The 18910-nt window shown below is 39.8% G+C and overlaps 1 protein-coding gene across 2 annotated transcripts in view; it reads left to right on the forward strand.

Annotated features, from left to right (window-relative positions):
• The window catches only part of PKP4 (plakophilin 4), a 203360-nt gene that overhangs the window by 46956 nt on the left and 137494 nt on the right, over nt 1-18910 (forward strand). For both annotated transcript variants that reach the window (XM_081312603.1, XM_081312604.1), the window contains one exon: nt 15254-15366. In XM_081312603.1, the coding sequence (XP_081168729.1) occupies nt 15254-15366 (113 nt within the window). The remainder of the gene's footprint in view (nt 1-15253; nt 15367-18910) is intronic.

Genomic DNA, 18910 nt, shown 5'->3' on the forward strand with positions numbered 1-18910 from the left:
AGGTTGTATTAATTTCTCTCTGCCCATCAAAAAAGGTTGAAGTCTTTTTCTTCAGTTTACATAACAGGTTGAATTAGTTAGTATCTGGGGTTATTTGTCTTCACAAGGTATATGATTATTGTTAAGTTTATAAGAATAGTTTTTAAATTAATAACCTTTAAATGTTCAGAATGCATCCAGAGAAGAAGGAAAGAATGGAGAAACATGATAAGGGCATGGCTCTAAATGTTTTTCTTTTTTCTAAATTCTGATTTCATTACAATGAAAGAAAAGGAAAAAGAAAGAAAGAAAGAAAGATTTAAATTATTGCAAAATATTGATTGCAGTTATCAGTGATTGATGTATCATAATCTGTAAGGATGTGTAGGTGGAGCGAGTTTGTTGGGGAATTCTGATTCAGCCAGGTGACCTTGGACTAGTCACATATTCACATATTCAAGAAAGAACTGCAGAGTCACTGATGAAAAATGTTGCCAAGAAAAGTAGAGGGCAGGGACCAGGATCCAAAATGAATTGAGAGCACCACGTTCAAGCATGTTTATTCTTTCTACTTTCTTTATGTTAACTAAGAAATATATATTGTAACATCACTATTACTTGTATTTGAAATTTAGTCATATTCTCATATTGTGGCACACAAATTTGTACTTGGTTTGGAAGCTGTGGAAACATTTTTTTCCCCTACACATAGAATGTCAGAAATTAGAGGGAACATTACAGGAAGTTGCAAATGGGAGGAGGCAGTTTGCATGATAATATGTTAGTAGGTGAGAAGAAGCCAGAATGGGATGGGGAATGTTGGTACACTATATACTCTCAAAAATATGTAAATACATTTAAATATTGAAAATAAATAAACTCATAATGTTTCTTTTTATATATTGGTTGTATCTCGTTCAGGGGTGTCAAACTCGTGACGTCACGTGACGTCACGCGACGTATCAGGGCTTTTTCCCAATTGCCGGCAATGGAGTGGGCATGGTTTTGTCGTGATGCATCCGGCCCATGGGCTGGCAGTTTGACACCCCTGATCTAGTTCCTGTCAGATTTTAATATGTTGATGCATTAATAAAAAAAATACATGCAGTTTGCAGAGATCATTATAGTTTAGTCACAACCAAGCGACTCTGGGCAGCATACAACAAAACTAGTGGCCCCTGTTTCTATTTCAATTTGACACCATTGGTATAGAGGAGGGGTGTCAAACTGCCGGCCCACGGGCCAGATGCCTCACGCCAAAACTGTACCCACCCCATTGCCGGCAATGGGGAAAAAGACCCGATACGTCACGCAATGTCACGTGATGTCACGAATTTGACATGCCTGGTATAGAGCATCAGTTTTTCATGGCAAGCTGTATTCTGTGTATGGTATTCACAGGATGTTAGTTGTTATAGCCAGTGGTGTTATTAACCTCAGGTGGTCTGGCAGAAACCCGTTCCCATAGCCTTGAGAGTTTCCAAACTTCTACCAGGAATAAATAACAGTGCATGCACAGAATGGCTTGACACAAACATTCCCCGTTCTGGTCTGGCATGACAATTTTCCAATAAATCATGTTCATTGAAATTATTGCTAAGTGGTGCTTGCCAATACCAGGTTTCTCAGGTTGCATCAGGGTATTTTTTATGATGAATGCCAAATGGAAGAATGTTCTCTGGCTTATGTCCTCTTCATTTTTTGTTTCACCTAAAATTATCTCAAAAAGAATTTACGCAAGCTCCTCAGATTGGTTCCGAGAGAAAAGGCAGATTCCTTTATCTTGGCAAATGATTGAAAGAAGAGATGATCTTGGTTTTCTAGCTTTCCTTCTCTTCCAGTCACATAAGTAGGAGACAAAAAAACCCTACAACTCTTTTGAGAAAAGGGAAGCAGCAGCAAGCAGCTTGTCCTTTCTGGGGATGTCTGAAAGATAACTCGAATGTGGGAAAATATCACTTCAACCTCCCTAAACTTACAACATCCCTCGGAATGGCTTTTTTCCTCCTCCTCACTTCCTTCTCATTCCTGCTATGTGTAGTGTGTGTTTGTTTATGTCTCTGTGTTCATTCATTCCACTGAATATACTGTACATTGGAAAGAGAGATTTGAATAGATAAAGACAGAAGAATTTGGTTCTTACCCTGACATGTCCTAACAAAGAAAAAGGTGCAAAGGCATTTAAACAAAGCTAATAAATCTGGAAAATAATGCATATCAGAATGACAAAATACTGTAATGGTAAAAAAAATAAATCCGTTACCATGGTGTAGTGGTTGTATATGTGTCCTGAAGTTTCTCTCTGTTATGTATGAACTTAGACTGAACAGTTAAATTAAGGGATTGGGGTCTTATGGATAATACTTAATGGGAACATTGTGAGATTAATTTTAAAACTAGCATTTCAAGTTTTAATCTGATATACTGGGAAGTGTAAGATGGATTTAAAGGAGAAGCAAGCATATTTTCTTTAGACCACATGTGCAATTATAGATTTAAAAGGTGCTTTATTTGTTGTTTTGAAGAGAAAGAATCAAATGTGTTACATAATAATATGGCTTTTCTGCATTTTCAGATTTCTGTTGATAAATACTTTTTTTATATGGCAGGGAACCCAGAGATATATGTTTTCCAATACAATTATTTACCTCAAACAATTATTTGCTCTTGCCTCTTGAATTTCCTTTTTAATTCAGGTGAACTTTTTATTTTAGTGAGTTTCTCTTTGCAAAATAATTAAGGTTGCTATACCACAGCCACTAAAATTGCTAGAAGTGCTCAGGTGAATAATTCCTTATACTCAGCTATTCATCAAGGTGGTAGAGAGCGAGTAATAGGAACTGCAGAATGAAATTGTTAAAAAAAGAAATTAATCTTCATGATTGCAGCTATTATGTGTTAATGATCTCAAAAAAACAAAACCCTAAGCAAGGTTGGACCCAGTTAGTACTTAAATGGGGGAACACTACAAAATATGAAAACTGTAAACTAGGCTGAGAAGTCAAACGTTCTTTACCAAAGCATTACCAAGGCATTTCTGTACTGTCAAGATTTATTTATATGGCATATCATACATGGACTAGCAATATATATTAACATTGCATCTATATTAGTAAAACACAATAAAATATAAATGTTAAAAAGATCTGTGTTCAAATACCAATGTCTAGGGCTAGGCCAGCTAACTATTGAAGTGCAGCATCGTTTATATTAAAAAAAATCAGATACTGGAGTGGTATATGCCCTTAGCTTGAAGCAGCTGGTCACAATGTGATCTACACTTTGATGTGGGATCCTACAGTCACACTGAGGGGAGGATGCTATGCTCCATTTATGCAGAAAGTCCCAGCAGACGCCATGTGAGATGTGAATCCTATTTAGGATTGTCCATTATCGACATGATACTTCATTTATATGCCATCCTATGTCTGCGTGTTCGCCTACCCATTTGGTTTTCTATTGGGGATCTATTTAAAGTTGTTGGACAGATGTTATGCAAGTGCCAGTGGGGGCTTCCTGGATTTGAGTCTTCCTGCTGATAAATAAGGAAGGTAGGCATGCCCCAGTAGGAGTGAGTTGTTCAAATTTTTTGTTGTCAAGAAAAATGTATTGACATGTTCATGAAGTCACTGGGAGTCAGGCTTGACTCAAAGTAACCTTTGAGGGGCAGGGGCTGTTCATGTAAATCTAGAAAGCCTCTGATTATTTTTTTATCCAAATTTTTTATAGGGCTAGGGAGCGGGGTGGGAGATACCGGTTGTTTGGCTATGGGGGGTGGCCGATCTACCATGGTTCAGACCAGCCTTGGGCCTGATAGCACGGGGGGAGAACGGAGTGGCGTTGTCGCCGGGGCTCATGAGCGGGTCGTGGGATTATCAATTCCCACGACGGGGAATGGCAGCAGGCGGATAGACAGGGGGCCGTATCGCTACCGGGAGGGCCGTCCCCGCTATTTGCAAGCGGTGAGGCGCTCCGACCCTCTGCTTCTTCCCCGAGATCCCGGGAGCGAGGATGTGCAGCCTGCTGAGCTCCGGCTGGTGTACCTGAATGCCAGGTCCGTGGTTAATAAAGCTCCCCTCGTTAGGGATTTAGTTGAGGGTGAGCATGCGGACCTGGCTTGCATCACGGAGACTTGGTTGGGCCCAGAGGGTGGGGTCCCTTTGGTTGACCTCTGCCCACCAGGCTTCCGGGTGCTACACCGGCCACGAGCTCATGGTAGGGGTGGGGGAGTGGCGGTTACTATTAGGGAGACCTTATGTCCGCGGGAGGCCACCGTTTCTCAGATAGTCGGGTGTGAGTCTCTCTTTATGAGATTTGGTCCTGGGGCGCAGTTGGGCTTGCTGCTGGTGTACATTTCGCCTAGTCACACAGCGGCAGCCCTGCCCGAGCTGCTCGATACCCTCTCGGGCTTGGTGGTTGAGTTTCCCAAACTTATAGTTTTGGGAGACTTCAATCTACCATCCCTGGGAGGTTCATCGGAGCTAGCTCGGGAGTTCATGGCTTCCATGGCGGCCATGGACCTGACGCAAGTAATTTCAGAGCCAACTCATGAGGGAGGCCACACCCTTGACCTGATTTTTTTATCTAGACGGTGGTTGGATGATCTAGGTGGGGGCTCTCCATTTATTATGCCCCTGTCATGGACCGATCATCATCTCCTGCGGCTGGTCTTCCGTTTTGCCACCCCCCGCCGTGGGGGCACGGAGCCAATTAGATGGTACCGCCCCAGACGCTTAATGGATCCTGATAGATTCCAAGCGGCGCTGGGGTCCCCACCTGCCTCCACTGCTCACAGCTCGGCGGATGCCTTAGTGGAAGCCTGGGAAAGGGCAGCCACTGAGGCACTTGACCGGGTTGTACCCTTGCGGCCCCTGACCCGGCGCAGATCCCAGCGAGCTCCATGGTTTTCCGCGGAGCTCCGGGAGATGAAGCGTCGGAAACGGGGCCTAGAGAGCTGCTGGAGGTCTAGCCGATCCGAACCCGACCGGTTGCGGTTAAGAACCTACATTAGGTCTTATCTCGCAGCGATGAGGGTGGCGAGGTGCAATTACTTCTCCACCCTCATCGCGTCCGCAGATAATCGCCCGGCCGCCTTGTTTAGGGTGACTCGCTCACTTCTTAATCAGGAGGTGAGGGAGGATCCCTTGCAGGGTCGTGCCGAGGAATTTAGCCAACATCTGTCGGATAAAATCGCTCGGATTCGGACCGGTTTGGACTCCAGCTGGGCAGAGTCAGGCGATCAGGACACGGGCGGTCTTGTCAATGTTACCTGGGAAGAGTTTGATTCTGTGACCCCTGATGAAGTGGACAGGATTATGGGGAGGCTGAGCTCCTCCACATGTTTGTTGGACCCGTGCCCTTCCTGGCTGGTTTATGCAGCTAGGGAGAGGACACGAGGCTGGCTCCAGGCGGTTATATCTGCTTCTTTGAGTGAGGGTTATTTCCCCACCGTCTTGAAGGAGGCGGTGGTGAGACCTCTCCTCAAGAAGCCTGCCTTGGACCCAGCTGTTTTGAACAACTTTCGTCCAGTCTCCAACCTTCGCTTTCTTGCGAAGGTTGTCGAGAGTGTGGTGGTGCATCAGCTCCCTCTGGTCCTGGATGAAGCGGATTATCTGGACCCCTACCAATCGGGTTTCAGGCCCGGGTACAGCACGGAGACGGCATTGGTCGCTCTGGTGAATGATCTCTGGAGGGCTCGGGATAGGGGATATTCCTCTGTCCTAGTCCTATTAGACCTCTCGGCGGCTTTCGATACCATCGACCATGGTATCCTGCTGCGGCGTCTCAGGGGATTGGGAGTGGGAGGCACAGTTCTTCGGTGGTTCTCCTCCTATCTCCTGGGACGCTCGCAGTCGGTGTTGGCAGGGGGGCAGAGATCGGCCCCTGGGTCTCTCGTTTGTGGAGTTCCTCAGGGGTCGGTTCTCTCACCTCTCCTGTTCAACATCTACATGAAACCGCTGGGTGAGATCATTCGTGGTTTTGGAGTTGGGTATCATCAATATGCTGATGATACCCAACTTTTCTTTTCGACCCCAAACCACCCCAGTGATGCCCTCGCTGTGATGTCCCGTTGCCTGGAGGCGGTTCGGGTCTGGATGGGGAGGAACAGACTTCAACTCAACCCTGACAAGACTGAGTGGCTGTACATTCCGGCATCCCGGGACATTCAAAATGTTCCATCTCTTTCTATGGGGGGTGAGCTCTTACCCCCCGTGGATAGGGCTCGCAACTTGGGAGTCCTCCTAGATTCACGGCTTACCTTGGAAGATCATATAGTGGCCGTGACTAGGGGGGCTTTCGCCCAGGTTCGCCTGGTGCACCAGTTGCGGCCCTATCTGAACCGGGATGCCCTGTGTACGGTCACTCATGCGCTCGTGACCTCTCGCCTTGACTACTGTAATGCTCTCTACATGGGGCTTCCCTTGAAGACCACTCGGAGGCTCCAACTGGTACAGAATGCGGCCGCGAGAGTTGTCTTGGGAGTTTCCCGGTACTCCCATGTTACACCTTTGCTCCGCGAGCTGCATTGGTTACCAGTTTTTTTTCGGGTGAGGTTCAAGGTTTTGGTTATGATCTTTAAGTCCCTACATGGCATGGGTCCGGGATATCTCAGGGACCACCTGCTGCCGGCATCAACTCCCCTCCGCCCTGTGCGTTCCCACAGAGAGGGCCTCCTCAGGGTGCCGCCAGTCAAGGAATGCCGACTGGTGGCCCCCAGGGGGAGGGCCTTCTCTGTGGGCGCTCCGGCATTATGGAACCAACTGCCGGTAGAGCTCCGGACGGCATCAGACCTCCGAACTTTCCGTCGTGGCCTGAAGACCCACCTATTTGAAATGGCTGGTCTGGCCTGACGGGGGATTATGGGTTTTAATTTGTTGTTTTAGATTTGTATTACTGTTTTAACTGGGCATGGGTTTAATCTTTTTTAATTTTTGTATTGTCTTTTTTATATATGCCCTGTGAACCGCCCTGAGTCCCTACCAAGGAGAAGGGCGGTATACAAATTAAATAAAACTTAAACTTAAACTTAAACTTAAACTTTTTTAGAAAACCAAGATATGTCAATAAAGTCCTTCTTCTAGTTGCAACATATGTAAACTAGCCGTGACTAGATATGTAGTTCTAATCTAGCCATCTAGTTGTGTGCTTCAACTCTTAGAATTCCTCAGCCAGCATGGTCTTAAAGTTGCCAAGGTTGAATACCCCTGGTATAAGTCAAAAAGTATAGATGACAGAGATTGTTTTTACTTGTGAATGCCAAATATGAAATTTCAAGTGTGTTTCCCCTTACCTCTTTCTTCTAATAATCTTCCTTAGTTCATAGTTATTTTGATCGAGATGGACAAAATATTCAAGTGTATTACAAGGTAATAAGTTCATTACAGTATCAGTAGTTGCTATGTTCACAAAAATTATTAAAATTTCTATAGCTGCCCATCTCGATAAGTGACTCTGGACAGTGTGCATTATAAAAAAACCCAAATAATTAAAACAATACAGAATAAATATATGCGATCATCAAGTAAAAGGTATAGCCAAGACACAGGGCCCTTAATAAACTTGGGGTCCCAACCCAGGGTCATAACCAGATCTTTATGGTTTTACAATAGGCCAGCAGGGTTGGTTGCAAGGAGATGCAAGCAGGGTTGGAGCAAATGAACAGGTAAAGAATTTTTTCCCTCTATCTCAGCACAACTATTTCATCCATAATAATCATAATAAATGAAGTTGCTGTTTCAGAAATTGAAATAATGATGTCAGTTGAGCCTTTGTTTACTGTATTTTTCCGGCATATAAGACGACTGGGCGTATAAGACAACCCCCTACATTTCCTGTTAAATTATAGGGTTTGGGCTATACTCGCCGTATAAGACTACCCCTCTTCCAACGCACACCAAATAAAAATTAAAAAACATCAATTTGATTTTAATATGGTAATTTTAATTCAAATGCTTATGACATGCAGGTACTTAGTAGGAAAACTGTCACTTATAAACATAAGGCTGTTTGTCATCAAACATGTAAACATAAAACAGTGCAAGTGGATTAAACTTAATAATATAAATAATAATAATAATAATAATAATAATAATAATAATAATAATAATAATAATAATAAGTTGGAAGGGACCTTGGAGGTCATCTAGTCCAACCCCCTGCTAAGGCAGGAAACCCTATACCATTTCAGACAAATGGCTGTCCAGTCTCTTCTTAAAAACTTCCAGTGTTGGAGCATTCAGCACTTCTGGAGGCAGGTTGTTCCACTGGTTAATTGTTCTAACTGTCTGGAAGTTTCTCCTTAGTTCTAGGTTGCTTCTCTCCTTGACTAGTTTCCATCCATTGCTTCTTGTCCTGCTTTCAGGTGCTTTGGAGAATAGCTTGGCTCCCTCTTCTTTGTGGCAGGCCCTGATATATTGGATCACTGCTATCATGTCACCCCTCACCCTTCTCTTCGTTAAACTACACATACCCAATTCCAGCAACCATTTCCTATTTTCCTAATTCACTTTTTCACTTTTCCTAATTCACTCTAAAGCTTTCCCTGCGCAGAGCCTTAAGTAACACCAGCTGCCTGCAATTAGTGCAGGTTCGCATCCCACCAGGCTCAAGGTTGACTCAGCCTTCCATCCTTCCGAGGTAGGTAAAATGAGGACCCAGATTGTTGGGAGCAATAAGCAGACTTTGTAATAATGCTGCTTGTGGGGGGGGGGTGAAAGCTCTAATAAGCAGGCATATACATAGAATGAAGGCTATTGCTAAGCACATTGATTTGTGCTTTAAATTGTAAGCCGCCCTGAGTCTTCGGAGAAGGGCGGGATATAAATGGGATTAAAAAAAAAGACCAAATGGGAGATCTGCTCCAGGTTTTCCATCCAGCCCGCCCAGTTCCTGAGTCAAATGTGTACTTAGAGCTAAGCAGCTGCTCTGGCTGCAGCATTCCCCACCTGCCTTTCAAGTTGGGATAGACTACAGCTGCTCTTCAACTTTGGAAGGAAAGACGCCCAGACCCCAGCCTATAAAAAATCACAGACTGCAGCTTCTACTCCAATTGGTCCCGCTTTCCCTGCACAGACTAAATGGGAGATCCGCTCCAGGTTTTCCAGCCAGCCCTGTCCCTAAAGTTTCAGCACCCGGCGTATAAGATGACCCCTGACTTTTGAGAAGATTTTCATGGGTTAAAAAGTCATCTTATACGCCGGAAAATACGGTACTTGCTTTATTATGCACTCCCAATACAAAAGATTTTCTCTGGCCATGGTTGCTTTTTTTTCTTTTTCTTTTTTTTCCTTTAGAATAATAGGGGTTTTTAATTATTATTTTTTAAAAAAACTAGCTGCCTCAGATAATAGGAACATTTTATTTGCATTTTGTTTTTTAAAAATACATGATCTTAATGAGCAATAACTGTTTATCCCTGATCACTTTTCTTTAGTGTCTTTATAACAACAACAACTTTATTGATTAGCCCTTGGGCCATATCAAAGTACAAAGTTCCAGCAACAAACCGTCACCAAAACTAGATAAAAGCAATTCGAAATGGAATTTGATAAAATACAATTTAAAATGGAATTAAAATACAATTTAAGTTAAAATAGTAATAAAATACAAATTTAAGATATAGATAAAATATGGAAACATTATATTTCGGAGTCGCCCTTACAATCTACCCCAATCAGTCCCACATATGCAGATCTTAACTGGATCATTTTGTTCAAATACTGTGCTACGTTGGATGTTATTTTCAAGTTCTGGCCGGACATAAGGTAAGTTATTTTGATATGGGGATCCCAATGGGTCATTTGTTTGGTATATAGACCAAGATACCTGTCTCTCACCCTCTTATACAAACAACAGTCAAATAGGATGTGAGCCAGGTCCTCTACCTCTGCCGCTCCGCAAATGCAGAGACGCTCATTGTACGGTATAGCATGAAATCTCCCATATCTGACCATTGTATCAAGCTGTTCGAATCTCGCTCTCATAAATATTTCCCTAAGATGTTTTGGGAGTTGTAACTTCAAATAACTGTCCACTTGAAAAGTACATTTGTATTTACTCAGCCATTTCAAGTTACCCACCTTACTAAGGATAGCTATATCAGTTTGTGCTTCTATATCCTTAATTCTTTGGGCAACTCTTTTTGTAGATTGTTCTCCTGTTACGCAAGAAACAGGAAGGCCACAGCTTCTTACAAAATTAGTTAGTTTGGTGATCCAGGAGATTTGTGATTGCAGTTTTATTTGCTCTAGTAGGCATAATTTGGGGAGTCTATCAGTCTCCATTTCATTAACTTTGCACCAGTAGTTATAAGCTCTAATTTTAGATAATGCCTGAATTGTATGAATTCCCAATTCAGCTCTAACTGCTGCAGCAGATGTTCTTGGATCTACACCCAAAATACATCTCAGATGCTGGGACTGTGTTCGTTCTAAAGCTGTGGTTGAATAAAGACCCCAAATTTCTGCTCCATACAAGAGCATTGTCGTAACCTTAGCCTTATAAACTTTGAGTAGTGGAGCTAGGGACCCTGGGTAACTATGGTTCTTTAGTTTGAGCAATAAATTAATAAACTTATTTGACTATATGTTTATTTTATTTCTGAAAAATTTCATAAGACATATCTGTACTCAGAAGTGGAGTATCAAACCTTCAAACTCGACAGCTGTTCATATACCACATTTATATTCACAACCATCCTTTCTAAAGATCATCTGCAAGAGTTTTGTAAATAAGCTTACAAAGCCTATTTTGATTTTTTTTAAAGATACTGCTGGGACAAGTTAGATTTATCACTTTTCTTATAAATGGGCACTGTGATTGAGAGACTGAAAGAAAATCCTTAGGTCATTGTTAGATTGAGGGAACACTATGAATGTGTAAAGAAACTAGTACAGGGATCCAGGAATAAAAGTCTTCAGTAATTCAGCTAGAATTAAGCCACCTCCTTTGTTTATTATTTTATAATTATTTTAATTGCAAGAAAAAAGTAGAGCTATCAGAGGTAATATAGGGACAGTCTAGGCTGCAGTAAGGCTTGGATCAAGAGGGATTGATTATATGGGGTATCAATGTTTAGAGTACATTTGATGTATCTGCCATAGAATTATCCTTAGTAAAGGGATAAGCTACAAAAATGTAGTGTCCTTAACTGTTTGGACTAATTTGTTGTTCTATTCCAAGGTGAACATTTGGCCTTTATTATATGTACTTGGAAGGAAATTGCTTTAGCAAAAGGCTTTTTAAACTTTCCAATGCTAACTTGAGTGCCATTCTGAATAAAAGCAACAAAATTTGTTATTATGTGTTAACTGGCCTTATTTCATTGCCAAGGGCCGGGAAACAGTGGATTTTTTTCTTCCATTGTTTTTGCTTAATTTGCTAATTTGAAGTCATTTATGACTGAGTAACCTGAAAGAAAATTGCTTTGTCGTTCTTAAGGATAAATTCCTAATATGAAATGTTTTTCTTTTAATGTCCATGCAGTATAATTTATCTTGCTCTCCACTCTGTCTCTATTGCATGTGTCAACAACTGCAGTTGGGAGAGTGAATTATGATATTGAGTACATTCTGGTATTTTTTTTAATCTAGTATGCCAATGCTATGAAGCACATTTTTGTTGAATATCTGCAATATATGAATTCTTGTTGCTATCCTGCCATATTCTTTTCTTACAGCATTCAGAAAATTTTTAAAGCAAAAATAATAATACAAGTGAATGTTCCAGAAGGCTTATGGTGAAACCAACCATGTAAAGCAAACTCTTGTTTCAGAGCTGTTACAAGACACAGTGAAAACATTGTCATATTTAAATAGATTAATGTTCTTTTTGTTTGATGCTCAACATTTCTCACTAGTTCATGAAAGGGAGCAAAATAATAAAATTTTAGGATTGTGAATGCTTTTGTGTGCCTTGAACTTTTGTTTAGGAATAACAGTATATATATTTTTTCAAAATGTCTATCATAAAGACTAACAAATACGAATGAAATGAATCAATACATGGCTGTCAAAATACTTTCCATTTTATCTAAGCAGACCTTATTTATTACTGGTATTTTTATGCCTCTTAGTTGAATATAAGCAGATTGCAAAATTATAACAACGCATGTAACATATAGCATAATAAAAAGAATACCAGTATTAATAAGCCATTATTTATTTGTTTGATTGTTAAATTTTTTTGCTGCCTGTCTCACCATGGGGTTACTCTTAGGCAGACTGCAACAGTAAAAGCAAAGAAATGAAAAGAAGTGTAAACAGTGGCAAAATAGTGAAATAGTAAAATACAGTGAAATAATGAAAATACAGTAATGTGTGCTGGAGAAGCCTGTCATAACTTTGAAGTATTGTTAAGCGATTGCTCATTAAGCAACTGCTCATTAAGTGAGGACGACCTGTAATAACATAATTATAATATCCCCAAACAGCTGCTATGCAGTGGGTAGCAAAAATACGTGCACAGCATCACCCTTCTAATACTATGTGGTGATTTGTTGTACAGGTAGTCCTTGACCTACAACTTTTGGGGCCAGAACTTCTGATACTAAGCCATGCTGTTGTGATGTGAGTTGTGCCTGAGTTTACAACCTCTTTGCACAGTTGTTAAGTGAATCACATGGTGATTAAGTGAATCCAGTTTCCACCCTCTTTGCTTATTGGAAGCCATTTCAGAAGGTCACAAAAGGTATTCATGTGACCTCGGGATGTTGCAACCATCATAAATACATCCCTGGTTGTCAAGTGCTCGAATTGTAATCATTTGACCATGGCGGACACTGCCATGGTCTAAGTATGAAGACTGATCATGAGTCTCTTTTTTTTCAGCACCATCATGACTGATAAATGGCTGTAAGTCGAGGACTATCTGTCCTGTAATGTTGATCCTAGTTATTATATTGCTTTTGCTCCTGTGCAGTTTACTTTATTACTGAGAGGCAGTTTGGCATAGTGGTTAAGGTGCTGGGCTAGAAACCAGGAGACTGGGAGTTCTAGTCATGTCTTAAGTATGAAAACCAACTGGGTGTCTTTGGATCACTTACTCTCTTTCAGTCCAGCTCACCTCATTAGGGTTGTTATTGTGGGGAAAATAGGAGGAGAAAGTTTAAGAATGTTTACAGTCTTGAGTTAATTTATAAAGAAATGGTGGGATAAAATCTAATAATAAATAAATATTTTATATGCTTGGCTGTCACTGGACATAACTTACATCCATTGAATTAGAATCAGTCCCTGTGTTTTGGTGAAGCAAAGTAGATTTGTAGCTGAAGCAATGTTATATTTTTATAGGTCTATTTTTCTAGTTATTTCAGTTGGCACTTTACAGTCTTCTGATGATAAGACATCTTATTTGATCCCTGGTTGGAATGGGAGAGGTGCACAGGCAGTAGATATAATTACAAGCCTGGTTAACTAATGTAAGTTTGAGGTGAATCAGCCAAGAACCTATCAGAATAAGTAACTCATTTGTTTAAAATTAGGAAAAGGTTTTGTGAGGTGTTCCTTATATACACAAGGAATATCCTGGTGTATATTAGGAATATAAGGATACAATGAACATCCTCTGTTCTGTTTCTTGTCTTAAACCATAATGGAGCCAAATAGTTGGTAGTACAGGTAGTCTTTGAATGAGGACCAAAATTGAGCCCAACATTTCTGTTAAGTGAGACATTTGTTAAGTGAGTTTTGTCCCATTCCTTTCTTGCTTCAGTTGTTAAGTGAATCACTGCAACTGATAAGTTAGTAATCTGGTTGTTAAGTGAATCTGGCTTCCCCACTGACTTTGCTTGTCAGAAGGTAGCAAAAGGTGATCACATGACCTTGGGACACATCAACGGTCATAAATATGAACCAGTTGCCAAGCATCTGAATTTTGATCACCTGGTCATGGGGATGCTGCAAAGGTTGTAACTGTGAAAAACGGTCATAAGTCACTTTCAGTGTCATTGTAACTTTGAATGGTCACTAAATGAACTGTTGTAAGTCGAGGACTACCTGTTTAAGCATTGCTTATCATTTAAACATATTCTTTAAGGCAGTTACTGAATTTATTGTACATTCTGTAACAAAAAAATTAGAGGCAGAAACTTTATAATAGGAAAAACTAATTATAATATATTAATATATATTAAAGGGACGTGATGGCTCAGTGGGTTAGGACGCTGAGCTTGTCGATCAGTTTGGCGGGTCGAATCCTGAGTGCCGCGTAACAGAGTGAGCGCCTGTTACTCATCCCAGTTTCTGCCAACCTAGCAGTTCGAAAGCACGTAAAAATGCAAGTAGAAAAATAGGGACCACTATGGTGGGAAGGTAACAGCGTTCCATGCGCCTTTGGCGTCCAGTCATGCCGGCCACATGACCACGGAGACGTCCTCGGACAAGCGCTGGCTCTTCGGCTTTGAAATGGAGATGAGCACCGGCCCCTAGAGTCAGAAACGACTAGCACGCATGTGCGGGGGAACCTTTACCTTTACTAATATATATTAATGTATTAATATTAATTCAAGGTACTAGTCATGGTGTTTAAAGCCCTACATGGCAGGGGTCCGGAGTACCTCAGGGAACACCTGCTGCCGGCGTCAACTTCCCTCCGCCCTGTGCGTTCCCACAGAGAGGGCCTCCTCAGGGTGCCACCGGTCAGAGAATGTAGATTGGTGGCCCCCAGGGGGAGGTCTTTCTCTGTGGGCGCCCCGGAGCTATGGAACCAGTTACCGGTTGAGCTCCGGACGGCGCCCGATCTTCGCTCCTTTCGCCGCGATCTGAAAACATACCTGTTCGAACAAGCCGGCCTAGCCTGAGGGGGGATTGGTGGGGTTTTTACTATCACTTTATTGGGGTTTTATTATGTATTTATTGTTGGGCATGTATTTAATTACTTTTTAATTTTTGTAGCTTTGTGTTTTATTCTTGCCCTGTACACCGCCCTGAGTCCTTCGAGAGAAGGGCGGTATACAAATATTAATAAATTAAATTAAATTAAATTAATAACTAATTATAATAAAGTCATTTCAAGTTGTGTATCCAGGCCATTTGACCAAGAATAGGTGTGGCATATCCTACCACCTGGTATTTTTCAGGAGCTGGGAATTTTCAGGCTTCAACCTTTGAGCGCTGAAAATCTGTTCTAACCCATCATTTATAGATAAAAGAGAAGTTAATGCTTTACATATAATTCACATTTATCTCAGTAGAATCTTGTTTTCATATGTGTGGACCAGTTTTTATTTTATTTGACCACTATCTAAATATATTTTAAAATTGTTTTTTAATTACAGGAACTCCAATTTCAAAGACTCACCAGAGAACTTGAAGTAGAAAGACAAATTGTTGCCAGTCAGTTAGAAAGATGTCGGGTTGGAGCAGAATCGCCAAGCATTGCAAGCACAAGGTATCCATCCGTATTTAATTTTCAAATTGTCGGCTACTTCTTTCAAATAAGCCTTTATTACAGCATGAATTATGAAAAACTTTCAATCTATAAGTACCACATTCAGCATTATTTCACAGCCATTTTCCTGCCAGCTACCTGGGAATCATGGATTTAGCTCTGTAGCAGGAAAGGCAGATGACAGATTGGAATTGTCACTGGCAGTTCTCTCCGTGATTTGCAGTAGATCACTAACAAAACCTACAGTTCCCCTTGCTTTAAATGAAAGCAGAGCAGTGGAAGAGAAAGGCATGTTACTGTGCTAGTAATATATATATAAGAAATTTAGAATTTCAGTTCCAGATAGTTCTCATTTCTGTTACAAATGTATTAAAAGAGATCAGTTTGATTCTGAAGCTCAACAATTGTTTTGACTCTCTGCATATGGAAGAGTTGGAAACTAATGTACTGATACAAGCATATTCTGATGTGCAGATTTTTAGAACATCTTACAGCTTCATATTGGATACAATACGGATCTGTGGCTTGATATGAAAGGCAACAGTCTGGTATCTTATCTAATCTTTTCTTGTAGGGATGTTGTCTAGCTCTTAAATCATCCTTTTGAGATTTAGTGATCATAACTTGACATGATATTTCGGGATTTGTGTAATCTTTTGGGCATCATGTTACCTTTAATTTTATTTTGGATTCCTTCCTTAATAAACCCCAAACATTGCCTTCACAAAAGCAAACTGAACCATTATTTCATTTTCTCTTTTCATATGCTTAAAGCATACCAGTTTATATGAAAAAAAATAATATATAGCCTACCAGATAGTTTTGACTGGATTTAATACTTCCCAAAAATCTGGGATAAATATATGGTCATAATTTAGATACTGTTCCAAGTTGAAACATGAATATTGTTATATGGATCAGCACTATTCACTTTGCATTTTCTCATATTGAATTAATTTACCAGTTTAATGTCCATTTTCCAAAACTGATTTTTTTTACTAACCATTTTAGAATAATGGAAATCATCAGACTTAACCACATCATTGCTCATGTCAAACAGCAAATCATTCATAAGCAAGTAAAAAAATATTAAACTCAGATTATTCTAATGATAAATTTGTTTTAATCTACTTTTAATTCAGATTGCCTATTGTTGCTTACATACTGTCATTTTTGTAATAGCTGCACTGTGGAACTGTGAATATAGCCTACTTAGAGTAATTTGGAATTATATGATCTATAAGTATTTGAATGCTTCATCAATCTTAAAACAAAACTTGAAATAATTTAGCTTTTCATAGGTTCAGGCAGGCTTTTTGTTTTTTGAATACTTTCTAAATAAATTTCTGCAGTTTGATTATGTTTGTAAATGCAGAATGACCATGCCACTATATTTTTAAATCTAATACCTGCTACTATAAACATCTGGTAATGATTATTTTTCTTCTACTAGGTGGCTGTCCACATGATTAAGATAATAGAGGCTTGGAGGGAAAAAAATTACCATAAAATTATGTCAATTTTTCATATGTACAATTTATCTGAATCAAAAATTCAGAAGCAGTGATTTTTCTGACCAGGAACCTCACTAATTATAAATAACAAATTTTCATAATCGAGAAAGGAGGTACAGAGTGCAAGGGATTAAAATTAAATACAATTATCAGATCTGAGGCTTTTGGCTTGAGAACTTCCCATTCTATATTTCTTCTATTATGTTCTGAACTTTTAGTCAGCAAAACAATGAAATATGTCTGGAGGTAGGAAATACCTTAAAATAGTGCCCACAGTTTCATGATTAAAATGGATATATAAAGCATTCAGTTGATCAAATTTGTGTAGGAGATCATCAGGCTGAACACGAGGGAGGGATCAAGTGCAGCATCAGTTTGGAGTCCCTTCGCACCCACAAGAGATCTAAGTCCAGCCCCTCTTGAATTCCATTGGTTGTTATCTACCACCAATTTGCCTTGACCATTAGTAGTTCAGATTCTTGTTTAGAGACGACATGAAATAAACTTGTACTCATTTGAACAACTCTGGTTCCTGATTTCTTGCACCTGACAATTTGTGGTGTATGAAAATTAGTACTGTTCCGCTGTTACTGCCTCAAATTCAATATGCCAAGATATAAGTAAGACTTCTGCCTGTGGGTGCAAACTCTTTCCGATAGACTTGTCTACAGATTTTGATTGAACAAAATTATAGTTTACTGTTGCATGTGAAATGGGAAGTCACAAGCACCAGCTTTAGAATAAGTAATCAAACTTTAAATAATATTTTAATAATTTGACTTGTTCTAATCTTAATTGTTACAAACAAAAGGGGTAATATGCTGTTTTATATGTCAGATGAATGAGCTGTGTGTGCAAACAAGATGCAAACATACAAGAACATTGTTTGTATGGTGATATATTTGCTGAGGTCACCACAGCTTGCGAATCCTTTTGAGTTCATATGTCAGTTTTTAAGTAATCAAGATTTTTACTATGTTTTTATGTGAATATTAATCTAAGATAAATATTTTAAAACATTTACATAAAGATATTTTGCTTCTGGGAGAAATATTGTAAGATTTAATTTTTCATAAATACATTAGAACCTATATAGGAAGAATATGAGATTAAATCCAGTTAATTGAGTAACTTGGGAATTTCCTTTCTGTTGTACTATTTTAATAAATATTGACTATGGAATGTTTCTAATCAACAATAAGATCAGATATACAATTGGCATATAGTGATAATTTATGCTCATGCATTTTAATGCCCAGAATGTCTTTCAGTTGCCTAGCAAGATAGGCCAAATTTAATTCCTCAAATTAAATATAAGGGGAATTAAAGGGCATCCTTGATAAGTCCTAAGCAAATTTTTGGTAGATGAGGAAATAATTCCATTTGTAATATTTCTAGCAAAAGAACTAGAACTGCGTACTTTGATCCACTTGGTAATGAAATATGTAAGTCCATAATTGGCAAAAAAAATTAAATTGTGCCATATCAGAGACCTTTTCCATATCCAGGGAAACATCACTGTAAATTTCAGTTTTCAGAATATATTTCTAAGATACCAGTTTACTTAATTTTATCCAAAACTTATTACTCTCCTATGAAACCAGACTGTACTGTCTGATAGTCAATCAAAGGTAAAATCATCTATAGGCTATCTGCCAAGATTGTTGTCAGAATTTTTGATACAAGCATTTAACAAAACATCAGACAGTAGCTTGCATAGTCAGCAAAATCTGTAAAAAGATTGATAGAATGTCTGGTCCTCCAGCCCTAGTCTTGCTGTGGAGGAATTAAAAGTTGCCTGTATCTACCATATTTAATATACAGGTAGTCCGTGACTTATGACTATTCTCTCAACACCCATTCAAAATTACAAAAATTTTCAGTGGTGCTGAAAAAAATGGACTTACGAGTCGTGCCCAAAGTTATACCTGTTGCAGTGCCCCTGCAGTCACATGATCAAAATTCAGATGCTTGGCAGCTTGCCCACACTTGCCACCATAGGGGTGCTTCAATTACCTGCTTGTCTCTCC

Source organism: Vipera berus (assembly GCF_964194415.1).
Source record: "Vipera berus genome assembly, chromosome: 1".
NCBI lineage: Eukaryota > Metazoa > Chordata > Lepidosauria > Squamata > Viperidae > Vipera > Vipera berus.